Source organism: Athene cunicularia (assembly GCF_003259725.1).
Source record: "Athene cunicularia isolate RWA chromosome 1 unlocalized genomic scaffold, athCun1 chr1_part2, whole genome shotgun sequence".
NCBI lineage: Eukaryota > Metazoa > Chordata > Aves > Strigiformes > Strigidae > Athene > Athene cunicularia.
In genome coordinates, this window is record NW_020799092.1 from 34,940,368 (window position 1) to 34,959,244 (window position 18,877).

At 36.3% G+C, this 18,877-nt stretch overlaps 1 protein-coding gene across 6 annotated transcripts in view; it reads left to right on the plus strand.

The window, feature by feature from the left end:
• Window positions 1–18,877, plus strand: part of POC1B (POC1 centriolar protein B) — a 63,587-nt gene that overhangs the window by 35,888 nt on the left and 8,822 nt on the right. For 4 of the 6 annotated variants that reach the window (XR_003400351.1, XR_003400353.1, XR_003400352.1 and 1 more), the window contains exons 9-11: window positions 8,486–8,668; window positions 16,941–16,982; window positions 18,670–18,833. Coding sequence is in view for 1 of the 6 variants with exons in the window: in XM_026867825.1 (XP_026723626.1) it covers window positions 8,486–8,668; window positions 9,873–9,977 (288 nt within the window). In the remaining 5 variants the exon portion in view is untranslated. Of the gene's footprint in view, window positions 1–8,485; window positions 8,669–9,872; window positions 10,033–16,940; window positions 16,983–18,669; window positions 18,834–18,877 lie in introns of those variants that run through there. The other 2 variants (XR_003400355.1, XM_026867825.1) reach the window with 2 other exon arrangements.

Below are 18,877 nucleotides of genomic sequence, written 5' to 3' on the forward strand. Positions count from 1 at the left end.
CCTCCCTCCATTTGATGCCCTCTGTGAACCTCCATAATCTGCTACATGGAATATAGGCAGTTTGCCCATGTGCTAGAAAAGTCCTAGGTTTTTTATTTCTTTTTTTATTCATTAGCAATTGTAGTAGCAAATATAGTAGAATAGTCTATTTATAGTATTAGAAAGGAGACCTTGTCCATATAGGGTTATTCATTTGCTGTCATTATTTCATTTCTGCTATTTGTTTCATTATGTTTCCAGTTTCTGTTACAAGTATTCCTCCTGCCCTCCTTCAGCTTCTCCCTGCCCTAGTATGGATAAGAAGTTCAAGCACAGTATGTACTATAACTTTTATTGGGACTCTGTATGGGTAAAAAGAAGTCATCACTTGAAACTTCAGCATTGATTTTTAGCTATAAGATGTTCCCTTGGGTGTGCACACATGCAGTCCAAAGTAATTTGCCTAAAGTAAAATTGACTACTTTATTTTGTAATTGTGAGTAGTGGGAATGTTTCTATGATTTCATGTTATCTGTCCTCAGCTTTATAAAGCTTCTTGCTGAAGATATCGAATATAATTTATTACCTTCCTTTAAAAATTGTTATTTTTAGTGCCTATGGTGCAAGTATTTTTGTAATTCATGAAAGTGTTTGAATATGGTCTTCCTGAACTGTTATATTTAGAATTGACTTCCTGGCAGGGAAATTCTCACCTTTGGAAACTGAACCACTAATGATTTCTTTGTAGTTTGTGTGGGATGTTCATGAAATTTATTTTTTTATTTATTAACTTTTCAGCAGTATTGCTTGTTTTGTGGTGGGAAATCCACAGTTCTCTCTAAATGCTTAAAATGTAGTGGTTTGATTAGAACATGTTTGAGAGGACTGTGGGTTTTTTCTTCCATTACAAGCTGTACAGCTACTGTATTTAGGTACTGTATTTCATTTTAAGGGTTAGGTTTATCTAAATCCAGTGGAAACAGAGCATAGCTCTTCAGTGTTTGTGGATCCGTTTACTGAAACAGACTATGACTGGTCAGAGAACTACTGATGTCAGAAATTAACATCAATGAGCAACCTCAAAAAAATTATCTGTTTTTAAGTAAAGCTTAGGTATTGCTGATGATCTAAGAGTTTAGAAAAATATTTTAGAAATACCTATTTCTAACTGGATGCACTCAAATATTTGTGGACTTACAAGAGTATTTTATTGGGGAAATAGAATTAATTTTTATATTTCCTGGAGAAAGCAAGGGTTATTTTTGGTTCTTTTTCTGTGTTCTCTTGACATGAATGGAATATGGAGAACATCTTTTGTTCTCTACTAGATCTGTACACGTGGAACTGCATAATACTCAGCATACTGGTTTAGTGTTTTCTCAGACCATCAGCAGCAATCTGAAAAAGCTGACATAACAAAACAACATAGCCAGTTTCTCATTATGTGTGTGAAAGAACACTTGTAAAGTATGGTATTTCTTTACATAAAACTGCCTTTTCGGGATATCTTAATATGTGCTTGTGAACAGAAGTTTATTATTTCACGCCATCACAGCAATGCTAAATTTAACATAGCTGTAATCCTAATAGAAATAAATAAATCTGATTAATGAGGCCATAGCTGTAAATATATCAGGATTTCAGTTAATTTTCTACTGATATTTTTAATTTTTAAAAAGTTAGCAACTGTTTTTCATTGTACTGTACTAGCCTCGTGACCTTCATAAACTCAGTTAGCTTCTGGCTGAATTTGTTGTTTTTAATACTTAAAGTGCTATTCCATTTTAGATGAAAATGCCTGTTTAGCTAAGGAATACAGTCTGATAGTCTGTCTTGGTTTGTTGGCTGTGAGTTTGTATTCTGATACCACTACTCATGGTCAGGTTCTAAACTGAAGGATGTGCTACCTTCAGTGATGATACCTGTGCCACAGAGGAGGAGACCGAATATTTATTTGTCAGATTGAATGAGGTGCACCTACATTAAGTGCTTTCAACTTTTCGTTTTAGCTTGAACATTCTTTTAAGAACTAGAGAAGCCTGAGATGCATAAGAAGCCATGTAAGACTTTGAATTGTGAAATTCTGTGTTTAGAGTTGTTGTGAAAGAGTTCTGCTCAAGCTAGAAATGCTTGGCAGAACTTTGTTTTAGATGTACTGCACAGCTTATCTTTATCTTGCTTGAATGCAAAACTTCAATTAAAGTTTGCAAATAAATTATACCAGATCTACCTTGTCAGATAGCAAGGGGCAGAAAGCTGCAGTTTGGTACATAGCAAGTTTTTGCTCATTTTTGATTCATGTGCATTGGAGAGGAGAGGAAATGAAGAGTGCTGTCATCAGCTGAAACTACAGGGAAGTTTTCTGCAGTAGAAACTGATAAAACATATTGTGATTAAACATATTCAGTGTTAGCCTAATAGATCTGAGAGCTCTGTTTTATGTGGATCACTTATTGACTGGACAAAAATAAATTTAGAGCGATAGAAAGTGATCTGTGAGTAATTAGGGCCTATGAAAAACCCATCTCCCAAACAGTTCCATTTATCATATCCACAGTGAACTATTTTTGTTCAAGGGTAGGTTCACAAAACAGAAGAAAAAACATTGATACTGATAGTAGTATTCTTTCTCCTGAGAAACTTCCCATGATTTCAAATGACCAAACAACACAGGAAATCAAGGTCTGGTAAGGTGGGAGACCACTCTCTTATGCCTTTGCTCTTTGGTCTGTTTGAGTTTACTGCCCTACTTAGGACTAATTGTTTGTAGTTGTTTTAATCACAGTATCAGAAATGTTTTAGTATTAGTAGGCAAATGTACCATGTGTTCAAATTTTAAAGGATTATTTTTGAAAAGCAGACCATGCCAATTTTTATGATTCATTAGGAAGATTACCAATGTCACTTTTTCATATAAGCCCATTTTAATTATAAGATCATTAAGATATTAATTTGGAAGCTGTTGTCCATATTTTCTGAATTCAGGGTCTTAGAAGATTGGAGACTAATGATTTTCAACTGAGCGACAGACACTTGTATTTTTTTCATATATTTTTCCTTGAGGGAATTTTTTTTCCTCTATAAATAAAAATGCATTATATATGGATGCATTTTACTCAGATTCTACCTAATATATCATGAAGCCAAGGAAAACTGGGATGCAGTGTTTGTTTCTGTGTGATCTGTGAATGTTTTGTGGGAAAAGATTTGGGAATAGACAGAGGTGATAAGGTTATATATAAGGATTTTTCACAAATTGATTAAGTACTACCCACAGAGTTTTGGCTATTTTACTTGACAGAAAACAAAGATGAGCAATTATCATTTTCTGTTTGTGACATCATCTATAAGCTAAATTTAATTTTCTACTGAACAGCCACTCGGTAATCTCATGGTAATAACTTTCTATTGATTAATTATATCTGTTCCTTCTCCTCCTTGTTTGTAACTTGCATGAAGTTGCTCAAATGTGAGTCCATTTTATTACTAACGGGCTGTGAATGGAAACACAGTACACATTTTAATTTTCTTTTTAGCTTTGCTCAGAAGTAACGATTTAAAATTGATTGCCTGATTCAAATTTATTCTCTCAAAATAAGCTATAGATCTGAAGTCTTTCAGAATAGTTTGGGTTTTTGAATCATTTTTTGAATCATTTTTTGAATCAATGAGGCATTTTTACTACATTGCTGGCAACATATAGAACTGTTTATGAATTGGTAGTATTTAAAGTTCTTCAGAAATAGGCTAATTTGAAGGAAGGAACATCTAGTTCTTGAAACACTATGTAAAATAGGCTGATGGGTAGAAAGCGTTTCTTTAAAAATAACTTTTTTATAAAATATTATGCTGAATGGAAGTGGTGGACATGAACTGATTGGTATCCAAAATTAAAGGAAATCTACTGAAACTAGTGTCACTCCTGTATAACAAGGTTTGGCATTTTAGTGTTGCATTAGATTTCAGCGGTTTTGGACCCTTCACTGAGCTGAAGAAGGTTGTAAATTTAGATACTAGGAAAGGTTAAAATATAAAGCAGGCATCTCAAGGCTATAGGAGCATACTTGATGTCTGACAACATTTAAAAATAACAACCATTTTGGCACAACTTAGGTTGAAAATTTGAAACTGTCTAATTTCATTTCTCTCTTACTAATTTTGAAAGGTCAAATATTTGCTTATTTATATTTGATCATTTCAGATTTGACAAACATCGAGGCCTATGCCTTATTTATACAAGCACTTTCATGTCACATTGTCCCTATACATCTTTGAGTATATAACAGAAGAATCTCAGGTTCTCAGGTTTCCTGCTTAATTCATGAAACTACAAGAAGACTTTTCCAGTACTCTGGCTTGGCAGTGTTGGTGGCAATTTATTGAGCTACAAAGTATTTTTCACAGCCTATTTGTCTGATACATTGAATTTTGGATTAGATTTACTGTAAGAAAAATATGTTTGGTGAGATTTTTAGCATCTTAGCATTTCCTCTGTTTACCTGGATTGACAACTTTACTCCTTGGGTTGGAAGAATCTATTTAGATTGGCCTTAAAAGCAAAATTTGTAATCACTTCATGGGAGCTTAAACTGAAATCTCTCCTCTATTTTCAGTCTGAAATACAGCAGGCTTGTTTGAAAAGAAACTGAGAAACACCAACCTCAGAGTGGAATGTACTTCTCCAAACATTAATAGAAGTAACTTTAAGATCAGACAAACTCTGCTAGGCATCCTTATTCCCCTTCAGAGCTAAGGAGTGTGAACTTGTAGACCTGCATTAACCTCAGGTGGGAAACTCTGGCAAATGGTTCCTGAAGCTTTCAGGAACTTAATTACTTCTGAGACCCCCACCTCTTCATTAGGTTTGATTAAAATGAGCAAAAGGTGTCAAAATTTTCAGAGGACGCATACAGGTGTCTACAAAGGATAATTGCATAAGCTTTACAAATTGTTTCTGCACCAACTGGCTGTTTTTCACTGACATTTTTAACTTGCCTTATCAACTGCCTGCGCTTCATAAGGCATACGATGACTAGGCAAGTTTTCTGCTGCCATGCAGAATATACAGTGCTTGAGTTATACCTGTATTTCCTTCAACATGTCCCATCTGCCCCACCTCCAATTTTCCTGAAATTTCTTGCATCTGAATCAGTGAGCCCTCTACCTCTCTGTCAAATTTAGTCAGTCCTGGTTGAGGTTTGGAAGCTTCTGGGCAAGTACTCAAATTTACAGACAGAAGCAAGGCTTCTGTAATCTCACTATCTTTCTATAGAAATCTCACTAGGAAGTCTGTTCTAACAGATTCTCCTGTTGTAGTCAAATACAAGGATGTTCTTCATCATAAGATTCGTTGTAAGGCAGGAATTCTTTAATGTATGGCAATATTTTTTTCTTTAATATTTGAATGCCAAATTGAGTTTAATCTTTTCTGTGATAATCAGCATTTGAGACTATCTCTATCCCGTGATTTAGTAAGCGTGCCAAAAAGCTTCCATTAATCCTGTTTCCTAAAAACCTCAGATATAACTTGTTAAGTCAGAAATAACACCCTGAATCTGAGCTCTTCTAGGACTGAAATAATGGTATCTCATATAACAAAATCTGAAAAGAGAAGATATGGACAGTCTTCAAATGCAATAATCTTGTATAGTTCATGCTCATCTAAAAGTACATGGGATACATTGTGAGCCAGAATACTGTGAGATTTTTGGAACACTTTCTTTTGAGTACTTCCAACACTTTAAAGCAAGGAGCTAAACAAAGTAAAATTAAATGAGAAAACCTTTTTCTGCCTACCTTGTCTAAAGATCAAACTGTTGTATTCTATTTCATTTTGTGCTAACAGGTGACTCCTTCACAATGTACCATTCTTTGGAATAATTTGAAGTTGACATCACAAGATTTTTCATACTGAGAAGAAATTGAAATTCATCATACTGGAGAGAAAGATGTAATTAAACCATCTAGTTAGGAATGGGGAAGTTCTGGGTTCAGATCCTTTCTCCTATGAAGTCTTTATTCATTTTATCCCCTTATATATAAAATACAAAGCTTTTCATGGAACAGGACTTACCTGCTCCTGACTGAGTGTCCTAACCACTGGACTAAAGCTGCTTTCTGTTGACCAGTGGCAAAATTTGAACAGTGTGGCTGAAGAGAGTACCCTTTCTTCCACAGTTTTGTGCATTTAAAAAGCAACAGCCTGACTGACAAAACATTGCATTGTGAGCCCTAAGTTTAAATAGCCTTAGACTGAGAAGGCCAGTTCTCTGTAGTCCAATGCAAACATTGTAACCATTAGGACATTCTGTAGAACAGCCTCAGATGTTTAATGTTTGAAATCTGTAGTTTGATGTCTAGCATACTTTTATTTTTTGACACAACCCAGTATAAATACAAATCACCGATGGATTTCAGTATTAGTTGCATCAGACCTGTATTACTTGACGTGCTTAGTTCATTTGCACAGATCAGTCACCAAACGCAGAAAAGAGGGCTGAAAGGGAACTGGAGATATCTTCTAGTTAATTTATCTGTTTCTTTCATCATAATGAAATCAATGGAAGTGACATATTGCCAAATAAGATGGTACTGTCAAACCTTGAGAAAGGGGGTTCCTTGTGGTTTTGTAGTGCTGTAAATGAAGATCTGAAGTATATGCATGGGTGTGTCCTCCTATCCCTAACAAGCTCATGCTCTACACGTCATGGGTTCTTGCTTGGGGGGCTGAGACCTGCCCTTGCAGAACTTAACCGCACAATGGAGCTTTTAACCCAGAGAGGGTGGTGAGACTTTCTTCTTTGCCTTCCACTTCCTAAGATACGAAACCCACTTACCCCACCACAGTCATCTCCTGACTTTGTATGTGCCATTTTTGCTTTCCTCTTGTACTTTGCTAGTAAAAAGAAAAGCCCTTGCAGATGGATGGTGGACACAGCTTGTCTCTTGCATAGTTCTTTCTCATTGATGTAGATAGCACAACTCCAGCACTCAGGGAAGAAAAGATTTTTGAGAACTGGCAACAGTGAGTCCATAGAACAGAGCATGTTAGTTGGTCAGGAATGTGCATGACGGCACTGAAGACACAGGAACAGTACTGCAGATAATGCAGCAGTATAAGTTCCTCATAATATTGATATGATATTTAGTATTACTTATATTTAAAATCATGACATTATCATAGTAGTAGTATTTCATCCATCACACTCTGATCCTTCAAAGGCAGGGTCAACTACTCACAAATCATTCTTGACAGAAACTCATCAACTTGCCTAGGTAATACTGTGAAGGTTTGCCACTAATTCTGCCTGGTAATTTGCATTCTACAAGATTATTTTGTAGACTTAGATTTATTTTTTTTTTAATGGCTGACAATGATTTTAAGACTCTTGAATATCTGTTCAGCTCACAGCATAAATATATTTTGGGTACACTCTAAATATCATGTATTTTAAGTACATCAGGTAAGACTAAAATTTCTCCTTTGCATAGCTAATGGCTATTTTCATCAGCTGTGGATAAATTTCAGAGAAACAGTTAAATTGTAACCATGTAGAAGTTTCATTTTGTAAATGTTGTGGATATTGGAAATATAATTAGAGATAATAAAACTTGACTACCTCAGTTTATTTTAATGTAAAAATAAACTAAAATTATCTGAAAGTGTAAGTAGTTTTCAAAGAAATCTCAAAAAGCTATTAATAAATCAGGTAAAGTTGTTACGAAGGACCTTCTAATGAATTAGTGATGATTTAACCTTTTGTGACTCAGAAGTGCCATTAAGAACGCCAAGGCACAAACAAAACCAGGCGTGACTGAAAAGATCATGCTCTCTCACTTACTCTGGAGCAATATTTATACATCAAAGCTATTTCTCTTAACTTTGCATTGTGTGAGTCTTTTCTGTTGTTCCCTCCTCCCATTTTCTAAAGGAATCAGTTTCTCAAAAAGTAATGCCACTGAATAAACGACTAAAAACTACTTTTTTAAATTATTATTATTATTCTGAAAGATGATGTTCATTTATACTAAACAAAGGTTTCATGTCTATGAAGTTGGAAGGAACTTTTGTGATCATCTAGTCACACAGGGATTTTTCATCCATATGATTGCTGTGAATTAATTCCTTTGTGAACTAGAGCTATCTTTTTGAAGAAAAACTTGTCAGCAATAGTATTTATTTGAACTTTAATTCAAGCTGTAGTAGTACAGCATGTAGTTCCTCAATCGTATGTACCTGAAACATGTACATGAACACTGCTGAGATTTCTCTTATTGCCTCATCCATCACAGCTGAGATTCTTTCTTAGGTCAGAACTGATTGAAGCATTATGAATTGGACCTGCTACAGGAAGCAAATCTGAAGGCCCTTGTGTGTGTGCCTGTATGTGTAAATAGATTTTAAAAAAAAATTAAAAGCCAGACTTTTCTCCCTATCTTCTTGTGTGGTTTCAATTAAATGAGGACAAAGGCAACTGAATCTCCAAATGATGTTTCTGTATTCAAGGATGATGTCAGCAGTGAAGATCTGCAGTATCCCCCTGCTTCAATCTTGGCAACAAGTTCAAAAAGGAAGTCAGAGAATGAGAGCGGATCAGCTGTGCATAATGTGAAAAAGCAAACAGGCATCTCTCCCTCCCTGGGTAATGCTTTGGAGCACATTGTGGAGCAGCTGGATGTTTTAACTCTAGTAAGTATGCAATAACAGTGCAGTGGAAAATAATAATGCTATCAATAAGCAAAAAAACCCCACTAGGAACCATGTTCAGAAATCAGAATATTAAAGTCTATGGGGTTATTTTGAGTAGTTGTATAGTCAAGTGACTGTTTTGATTTTTTTCCTTTCAGCAAATATTGATCGCATGTCTTGTGTTGGCTACAGTGAAAGCTTCCTGCTAAATAATCAAAGATTATTGTTGTATTTTTAACTCTGGAGGAAAAGAGTTACTATTTTTCAGTAGTGAGATCCAGCGTAGATTTGCCAGAAGCTACTTATTGAGTAGATATTGTCAGATTCCATCTTGAACAGTCATTAGCAGGGGATGAACAAAGTAAATTGGCAATGTATCAATAAATCCCTTTTCAAATATAGTGTTTAAGGTGTTGTCTTAGGTAGGAATCTAAACTGGAATAATTCCTAGTGTCAGTGAAACTGCACAAATACTAGTTAGTCTCAGTTAGTGACTCTGAGTCACTTGTTTGTAAATGCTCAACACTTCTGTTTGGTAATCCAGATTTAGCCAATCTATGTTTTCAGATGCTACTCTGTAGTCTGTAATATATTAACATCAAATCAAAAGGAAGTGGCTAAGGGGTTTTTTTCTGCATTCTTTTGCAATATATATGTTACTTCTCAAAACATATTTCTTGAGTTATCAAGTCATCAGTTGAAAATGATCTGTGTACTAAATTGGATTAAAAAAAACCTGCCAGCCTGTGTCCAGAAACCTACCTTTTCTGATGAAGGTAATCTCTTGAAGAGTGCCTTTTAATAGTATATTTTTCTCACTTTGATGGGGGATGCCAGAAGTTTCTTCTAGGTTTCTGGAAGGCATAATTTGGGTCACCAGTGATGGCTGGTTTTCTATTGAAATATAGATGCAACTTTTGCATAGGATTTCAGAGTAATTTATATATGCAGATACAGATTTTTTTTTTTCTGTCAGCAAAAATATTTTGTGAAAACAATTTTAAACCTTTAAACAATCTCCATAGATACAAAGCCATTATTTTTAAATACAGTTGTAAATAGTGGAGTAACTAAGGAAATGCCATCTTAAGATTTTTTTCCTGTTGTGTTAAAACTATTTTTCTTATATAGCTACATTGCATACTTTTATAATACTGTATAAGTAATATAAAACCAAATTGAAATTGCTGTCCTCTTCATTCAGACTATTTCAATCCTGGAACAACGTCTGACTTTGACTGAAGATAAATTGAAAGAATGTTTAGAAAATCAGAGAAAAATGTTACATCAGGGAAGACAGGAAGAATAAAAGATTAAAATGAACTGTATTGCTGAATATTTTTCATATATTCCCAAGAAAATAATGTTACTTCACTGGATTTTCCTATAAGCAAAAAAAAAAAAAAATCTTCCTTTTCTTATGAGTCAATGTAATAAAAACTGAAGAAAAAAAATATACAACACATTTTAAACATTGGTAGCAAGCAGATATTCTAGTTATATATTTAATAAAGTGTAGCCCAGATGAAAATAATATTTTCTAAAATCATTCCTATTGATTCCTATTGAACATTGCAGGACTCTTATTTCATCCTAATAAGGTTTTTAAACATGACTAAGCAACAAACAACGTATTTTTAGATGAATAGCAAGTAATACGGAAGTACACTATGCAGTGTTTTTAACTTGGGTAAGGATTGTGAAAATAACGCTCTTTGTGCTATGACATCAGTACTCAAGCGCCTAAATTAAATAAGACCTAATTAGCCCTAACTCCAAAAATGCCAGAGGTTTTCTTTGTCCCTTGCATACTCTCAAATATTTTACCAAAAAGTGGCAACACTTACTCTATGTCTTCTAAACATTTTAGTGATGGTTGCAAGAAGATGTAATGTAAAAACTTCTAGTTACAAATATGAAAATGAAGTCACTTAAACTTTGAAACTGTAATTACATCTGTGTGAATTCAGCTGCAAGACTGATACAGCTGAGTACTTCTGCTTACCTCATCCTCATCAAAATTCGTTTCTCATATTTAGACAAATAAAACTCGGCTTCATACTTCTGAAGAATATATTTGAACCAAACACACAATGATGCTAAATCTATATCATAGATACAAAAGATTCTCATCCTCCAAGGAATTCCACAGGTGCTCAAGCTTTTTATGCTATGAATGTTCCCCATCACTTAATGCGTTATGAATGCAGCCATAAATCGGGAAAGACTTTGCAATGTATGATGATTTTGGTTTTATTTTTAATAAAAATGCAATCTTTAGAAAGACAATTGTAGGTCTTGTTTTTTAATAGAAAACGTCTATGCTTCTTTATGTCTACCTGTTATTTTTTTTAAATAGGAATTGCAGAACAGTTGTAAATCCACAATCAAAACTAGATAGTCATCCATTTCTGCAGCTTCACATTTAGTATGTTGAAAAATAGGAAACTTGAAATGGGGGGAGCATTTTAATCCAATTCTGTAACTGACTGTATAGATAAATATAGATATAGATAAAGCCCATTTCCCAGGCTAAACCTCATTAACACCAATAGAGTTCAGCTTAAGTACAGAAGCTCAGCATGCAAATACTCTTGCGGTTTGAGCCAAAGCAATGAACAGTCAATTTTTCTTTTATAACTTTTCATTTTCTCTCATAGTAATCACCTTCAAATAGCCAGACATCACCTAACCTTCTTGGTAAACTCTGAATTTCACCAGCAAGTACTACATATTTTCAGCTCAGTCTTAAGTAGTCCTGTTCATAGTGAAGCAGCAGTCTCTTATAAAAATTTTAGATACAACTAATTCTATGCAAAATCCTAGCCACAGATTTTTTTGTGAAAAGATGGTCTTACATATTCCAGTGTAAACAGCCTGACCTTTGATTATGCAATTGTTTATAATGCTATATAACACATAGTTATGTAAATACTGTCTTTTAGGTCAGATGTACTTTGCTTTATGCATTTATTGCAACAATACTGTTGTAGTCTTTGCCTTTTCTTGGCTTCATTAGAAGACACAAAACCATGTAGCTATTAAAATCCTTCACTTTTTGTTTTCTCTGAGTGAACTACACACATATATATGTTTTAAATCTGTAGGGGGTTTTTTAATTAAGATTTTCAGGATTATTTATCAAGAAGATTTGGAAATTTCTTTTACTTCTGTATTTTTTTTAATAAAATCTGCTGAAATTTTCCTTTCTGCCTTAGGTACTATCAACTATTCCTTCTTTATTTTCAGTACCTATTACCTGGAGAATTTACTACTTAATCCAGTTTATTCCTCTGCTGTTCATGAATCTGGTGAACTAACATAACATTTCCAAATTAAGATACGTTCTTGTCATTCTGTTGAGTGGTCTTTTGATACTGAAACTCAACATACATGTCACTTGGCATGTGTGTATAACTAGAGATGGTTGGTTGAGAACAAGATGGAGATATTTTCCTCAAGCTGTGATAGCTCTTGTAAAACACAACCACAGCCAGCTAATGTGATGTTTCTTTTAAAGGAACATTGATGTGGGCTAGGTATCTCATTCCCTTGATCCATATAATTTCAAATAAAGCTATGAAATAGAAGAACTTCCTTTAAAAGCACCAGAAGAGGCCAGTTAAACTCTCAGAAGCATTTACTCTAGGGTTTGTGCTCTGGCAAATAACTGGTGACTTGACTAATTTGAATTATCTTATAGAGCTAGAGGAGAATGGCTGCTATTTAGCCTTAGTTGTGCTTCTGCACTATGTGAAAAAATAATTGCACTGGTCTTTAAATGATTATGAAAAGTATATCTGTATTGCAGACTGCGGTGAAGTACTAAAAATGCATTTGTCCTAAACAAGCTGAACCATGTATCTGAGGCAGTTCAGCTTTTTTCAAGATAAGTTATCCCTCCGATAGTAAACGTAAATAGTCTATCCTGTTGGAGAAAGACTGCTTCCAGCATCCAGGCTAGCTACTGCAAAAATGGTTCAATTACTTATTAAAAAAAATAACACCAGTGTTGGAATGACATGCAGTAGATCCCCAAGGTTTGTGGGGGAGAGAAAGAAGGTGGCAGCAGGAATAACCTCTCCTGCCAGCATCACTGGGAGACACTCTGGAGGAACCCAACTTCAAATTCCTGAAGTGTCAAAGCGTTACACAGTAGCGCAGCAACTCATTGTACGCGCTTCTGCAGACGTTTTGAAACAAAAATGCTCTTCCAAATTGAAAGAATACCGTCAGTTACTACTGCGCCTTAAATTTTATTTGTAATTCCTATCAAAGTTTAGTGGAATTTTTATCCTGGGCATCACATAAAGCATGTTGTTGAGGCAATAAAGTGGTTTTTTTTCAGTTTTTCATTTGGATGGCAATATCCGATTCCTTTGGGAGCATGTTTAGAGGTTCCTAATTATTACTTTGGAGGCAGACACCAAATGGCTAAATGTTGCAGTGTTGGACCTTAAGGCATTTCACTTTTTCTTTTGATCTGAACACCAAGGTTTTCAAATACCACTGCAAAATCAGATCGAGACACGAGTTTATGCCAATAATCCATTGTGCTTTATGGCCCAGCCTCACAAGTCGAACTGTATTCTGGGTTTTCCTTTTTTACTTTTTGGAGGTTGTTTCATTTTTTCGGTTTTGGTTGGGTTTTTTTTTTTTAAACACACCACTCCATTCTCCAAAAATCTTTGGTATTTACTTTTTACTACTGCTGATATATTTTTTTATAAACTCAGTGTTTTGGAAAACCAGTTCCTGGAGGCAAATGTATCTGAATAACTCCCTCGTCTTTGGGAGACTGTTGCTTCTTGCTTTTACACGTGTAAGATAATAATTCATTGTTTCATTATCATTATGGTTAAACTGTATTTTTAAATTTTGATTAATCTTCTGTCTGGGGAAATTGTGGTAGAATAGGTTCTCAACATTTTAAGATCCCTGTAGCATAAGTGATTTGAGAAATACGACTTCCCAGCTTTATTTCTATTTAATTAAATTATGTATTTATATTTAATTATTAAATAAACAAAAATGCTATATTATTTTTAGGGAAAACAGGTTTTTTTCTTCCTAAAATTCTTATTAAAATATTGCTGAATTATTTTCATTGCTATATCACAACACAAAACCACTCTTGATTTTTCTGAGTGACGGTAGCTGGGATGTGAATGTATTTCCTGGGACATAGCTTTATGTAACCTGTTTACCTTGTAAGACTTGTAAAAATCAGAAATTCTGTACTCTTTGCCCCAAACAATTAATAAATATGTATGTTCACAGTGGATCCAGGAACAGTATGTTTTTGTCAGAGTGCCCCCTCAGGGACTTCTGCACGCTTCAGATGCGTAATACAATTGAAGCTGTTTCTTTGTGAGAAAATAGGTTAATGACTTGCCAAAAGGCAGATGTTAATTGGAAAAAGTGCATACAAGTCTTTTTCTTTACAATGTATATGGGTTGCATTTGTTATGACTTGCATCCAAGAACAGGTGCAGTTTCAATTGACTCAGCTAACAGGATGTGCTGAGTATACTCCTCACCAATTTCACCAGAAATTTTAAATCCAGCAGAAGAAAGTGAGTTTCTAAACTAGTCAGTGAGCAATAAGCTGCATTTATTACCTGTTACAAAACATATTTATAACTTAGTATTGTACCTCCACTTAAATGTCTTAATTATATGGAAATAAGGTCTTTGATTATTTATTGCTATTGAAGAACTTTACTGGTGAGCGCTAAGGAACTTTGCATGAGACAAAATGTTTCATCCCTTCCAAAATACTTCTTTTGTAAGAGTCGGCTGTTCTAGGCATGGTACCGCCAGTGTATTTGTAAATGCAACTTAAAGCTTATTTTCACTCACATGTTTCCTGCCACCAAGCTACGCAACCAACTTAAGATCTTTACCTTGTCCCACTTCATTTTCCCTGTCTTCAGAAGCAAAAATTAATAAAACAAGTGGAAAAAAGCCATCTGTGTGTGTCAGAATCAGATAAGATGCTCCTTGATAGTTTATGTGTTTGTTTCCAAGGATCTCTGGGAATTTCTAGGCTACTTATAGGAGTCCAGTGGAGCAGGGACTTTGCTTTGGATCCATGTGCTTAACCTAACCTTTCAGAAGTCACTCTCTCACCTAAGGAGGGCTGGATGCAAATTTGGCTGTCTGGGAAGCAGCAACAGTCTAGACTGGTGCAGTAATATCTAGTTCAGGAATCCCCCTGAAGCTTTGGCATTAATGGGGCTACTGAGTCTGCTGGCAACTGGGGTCGCATGATTTTTCCCATGCCTATAGTAGAGATCTGGGCACCAGAGGGCTCAGCACACTTGAGGAGGCAGGAGTGGGCTAAGAAGAAATGCTGAGGGTCTCAATGCCATCTAAATGTAGGATTCTGCAACTCAGAGTAGTAGTTAGATTTTTAAGCCCCTTTATGGCTTATGTGCCCTTACAGACCTGGGTAAAACAGAAGGACCCAACTTCTCTTCAGAGCTGCTAAAGAGAAAGCATTTGCCAGAAGACAACCATTAGATATCTTTTTCATCGGTTTTGTGCTTTGTATTGTAATGAAATAGTACCTCTGTCTCAATTTTTTTCCTTGTCCTAATTCCCCGAGGAAGTCCCCGCTCCTTTTAGAAAGATAAAATCTTAGGACAAAGAGAAAGTAGAAGGAATTCTGTGCTAGAGGGCGTTACTGAAGCCTTTCCTGGCCACAATGGTGGAAGCCAGAGGCTTACAGCGCTTAGTCCAACACCTGTATCGAATGTCAATTCTCTCATTCAGGAGATTTATAAGATTCATAAGAAGACTTAGGAGAAGATTTATAAGATTCATAAGCAAAGCATGTTTGCAGTAGTCTGCTGTTCATTGGGACTTTATGAACAAGTGTCATAGAGACAGAAGTCTGGAAAGGTCAAAGCAAGTAAAATCCTTTATCTGGTTTCTTCTAAGAAAGATTCAGGTGAGCCATGTGCAAAGGGTCCTGCTGCTTCATGTTACTTTCATCTTGCACATCTCAAGAGGAAACATAAGATGCAATTCACTTGGGTGATGATGATGAGGGCAGTATGCTCCCAGGAGCAATTCCTCCTCAAAAGAGCACTTGTTGAAGATTTTTTAATCATTCTTTTTGTTAATATTTTCACCCTATGATGCATGCTGGGAGCACAAGACTCAGGATGTTTGCTAGAGCCTAAAAACATCTTGAAAGAGAGACATAAGATGGTTGGTGATGGTTTCTGACTATGTCCAAGTTCTGCACTGATTACTGGGGGTATTCTCTTAAGTGATGCTACACCTAAAAATTGATGTTGCGAGCAAAAGCAGGACTTAACTCTTGGTCGGTAAGACTTGAAAATTCTTTTACTTCACAGGACCAGCTTTCATTTCTAAGACAATTTTATAAATGTAATAAGATACCATTAACTTTTCAGTTAAGCAGTGAACGTAATCAGGCAAAGGACAGTAGATTATAAAATTTAATTGTATGTAACTGTACCGAGTGGTTTCAATCTGTGCTGATGTCTGTCTACAGCTTCATTGCCGAAACACTGTGAGCTTTTGTGCAGCTTCTGCAATCTATTCAGTATAGACCTAGCCTATAAATAGCTGTGTTATTGAAAGACTGTGAGAGGTTCATTAGAGAGGTTGTGACAGCCTCGTTCGAGCCAGGGCTGATATAGTACCACTCCAAGTTACCAGAGAGTTTCAGTATGTGGGTAACACTAAGCACGAAGCTGGGCTTTTGGCCATGCAGCAGAGTAGATGCCCCTCCAGTCATCCCCTCAGTCACCCCGGCTGCAGACTATCACAAAGTACACTGCACTTCTTGCGGCTCTGGGCACAGGCATTTCTTTCCAAATGAAAGCACAGCATGTGGGAGCTTGTGGTCATGCTGATCTCGTCCCAGCCCAGAGCCAGGATGCAGCTAGGGTGTATGCTGGGGGCCGGGGCAGCAGGACATCCTGCCCAGTGTACCTACCCACCAGGGCAGACGCAGCCAGGGAGATTAGTCATAAAAATCACACGCAGGCATAAGTACTTTGCTGACTCAATAGGAAGTCGCTGGCTGAAGTCAGTGGGTCTTCTCACATGATTGAAGTTACATGCTGAAAATACCTTAATCTTGTGCACTGTATTCACATAACTGGGGGGCAAAGAAAGAAAATTTGAATAGCAGCTGATGGCTGTTTTCTTTCAAAGCTACATGGAAAACAAATATAGCCATTATAACTTGATCTTTTATATTTAAATACATACTTTTCTATTTATTTCACAGGTATCTGAATTAGAGCCTCCCACTTCTGGCTCTGGCGCTCAGGTAAATGAAGAGTATGCAGGACTAGGTCCTCAATTTGTATGCAGGATTTATCCTGCAATCTCTTCGGTACTCCTTTGGAAGAGATGCTAGAGTAAGAGAGGTTTCCAGTGTCATTCAAAAATATGAAAGAGGAAATATCCCTCGTTTTGCCTTTTTTTCTTTTATAAAGAAAAATGCTCTCAGCTATTCAGCTATTCCAAGTTGTGTATGTGTTTTCCACATTTCTGTCTTTTGTCAAAATGCTCAAGTTAGTAATTTCAAAGTGAGAGAGTTATGCCCTTGTTACATAATCTGAGTTTTGGGAGGAAATTATCCATATTTTTCTGTCTAATGGATTTGGGAGGAACAGGGAAGAATGCAAAACTAACAATCTGCAATATCTGAAAAATGCAATTCATAATGAAAAAATGATGGATACAATAAAAGCATTCTGTCCTCACCCAGCATCCTACCATTATTTTTACATCTGTGTACATTGTACGGTAACAAAGCTGAGCCTTCAGCACTCATTGTGAAAAACCAGACTGAAATGCCCAAGGTCTCATTTTTAAGATTTTCCCCATATAAGGAATCACTTACAAAACTATATATAATGTAGCCCATTAATGTTAGCTGTGGCACACCCAGTTTTTCTTCTTTTTTTTTAATTATTATTTAAGGAACGATTATGCCATAAGAAACACTGGCTGGGAGGTTTCCAACAGCACAGGTTTTTGTCAGAGAATTCTGATTTGTCGTAAGCAAAATGTTTTGCAGAAGCATCTCTGTTTGGATGAACTTCCGATGAAACACAGGCAGGTTTCCATCACAAGCCTTCCTGATTTCCTGCCAGCTTGCCTGGCAGCTCTCCAGGCTCCGCAGCTCCAGGATGGCTCTCGACTGAACCTTTTTTTTTTTTTTTTTTTTTTAATTAGAGGGAAAAAGCCCTGGGAGAAATACACATTGGCTCTGCCTGGCTTTTTCTGATTGTTCAGAATTTTGATAGTAAGGACCTCGTACAGCCCAGTCCCTTGGTTTGCTATGTGGGAGACCCAGAGCAGCTTTCCTCGCTTCCAGAGAAGCTGCTCAGGTTAAACTGCCCTAGAAGTGAAATATTTTTTGTACCACATGGAGCTTAATTTCTAAACATTTTCAGGAGACCTCCCAATGCCAATATTCTCTCCTTCTCTGTATTTTCTAAAATGCTTAATTGCACTGTGGTTTCCCTGTACTAGCTGTGCCCTTCAGCGCTGTCTCCTTCACTCACTTCTCCCAGGCCAGTCTCTGGTACGGAGGCTGCATCAACCTTTCTGGTGTCTTCTGAGCACTCGTGGCTGCTGGAATTTTGGTTATGAGGTGGTTTCTTGGGACCTTAGGCACAGATATACTCCAGAGCACCACCTCAGTGCCTGGATGTTTGTGCTTTGGCTGCTGCTCCGTGGTTTTATCTGCTCCATTTTCCTTGGAGCCAGCCTCGGGGGTGCCAGTTATTTCATTTTTTTTCTCTTTAATGTGGGGTTATCTGAAGGCAGGACCATGCGCAGGCATGTGCCCAGGATCCTGGAAGCTCAATAGCTGAAGCAAGCTGGGAAAGGCACATAACTTCTCTTTCACCTCTGGGCTCATGATGTAAGCAGTCAACTTTATCTGCCTTTGTAATCTAGACTCTCAACCTCTAACAACCTCCTATATTTTTTTTTCCCTTCAGCCCATGAGTTTCATCAGGATGTTAATTGCATCTGTGTACTTGGGTTAGCTTGGCTTTGAAAAGCATCTGACTGAGAAAACGCATTTGGCCAACACTGAGAAGATCTGGTGATTTAAACTCTGGATTGATTTGGTCTTGGTGTTACCAAACAACAGAATCCAGGTGTAAGCATCATTTTAATACTCTCTTTAAGCATTAGAGTATCTCA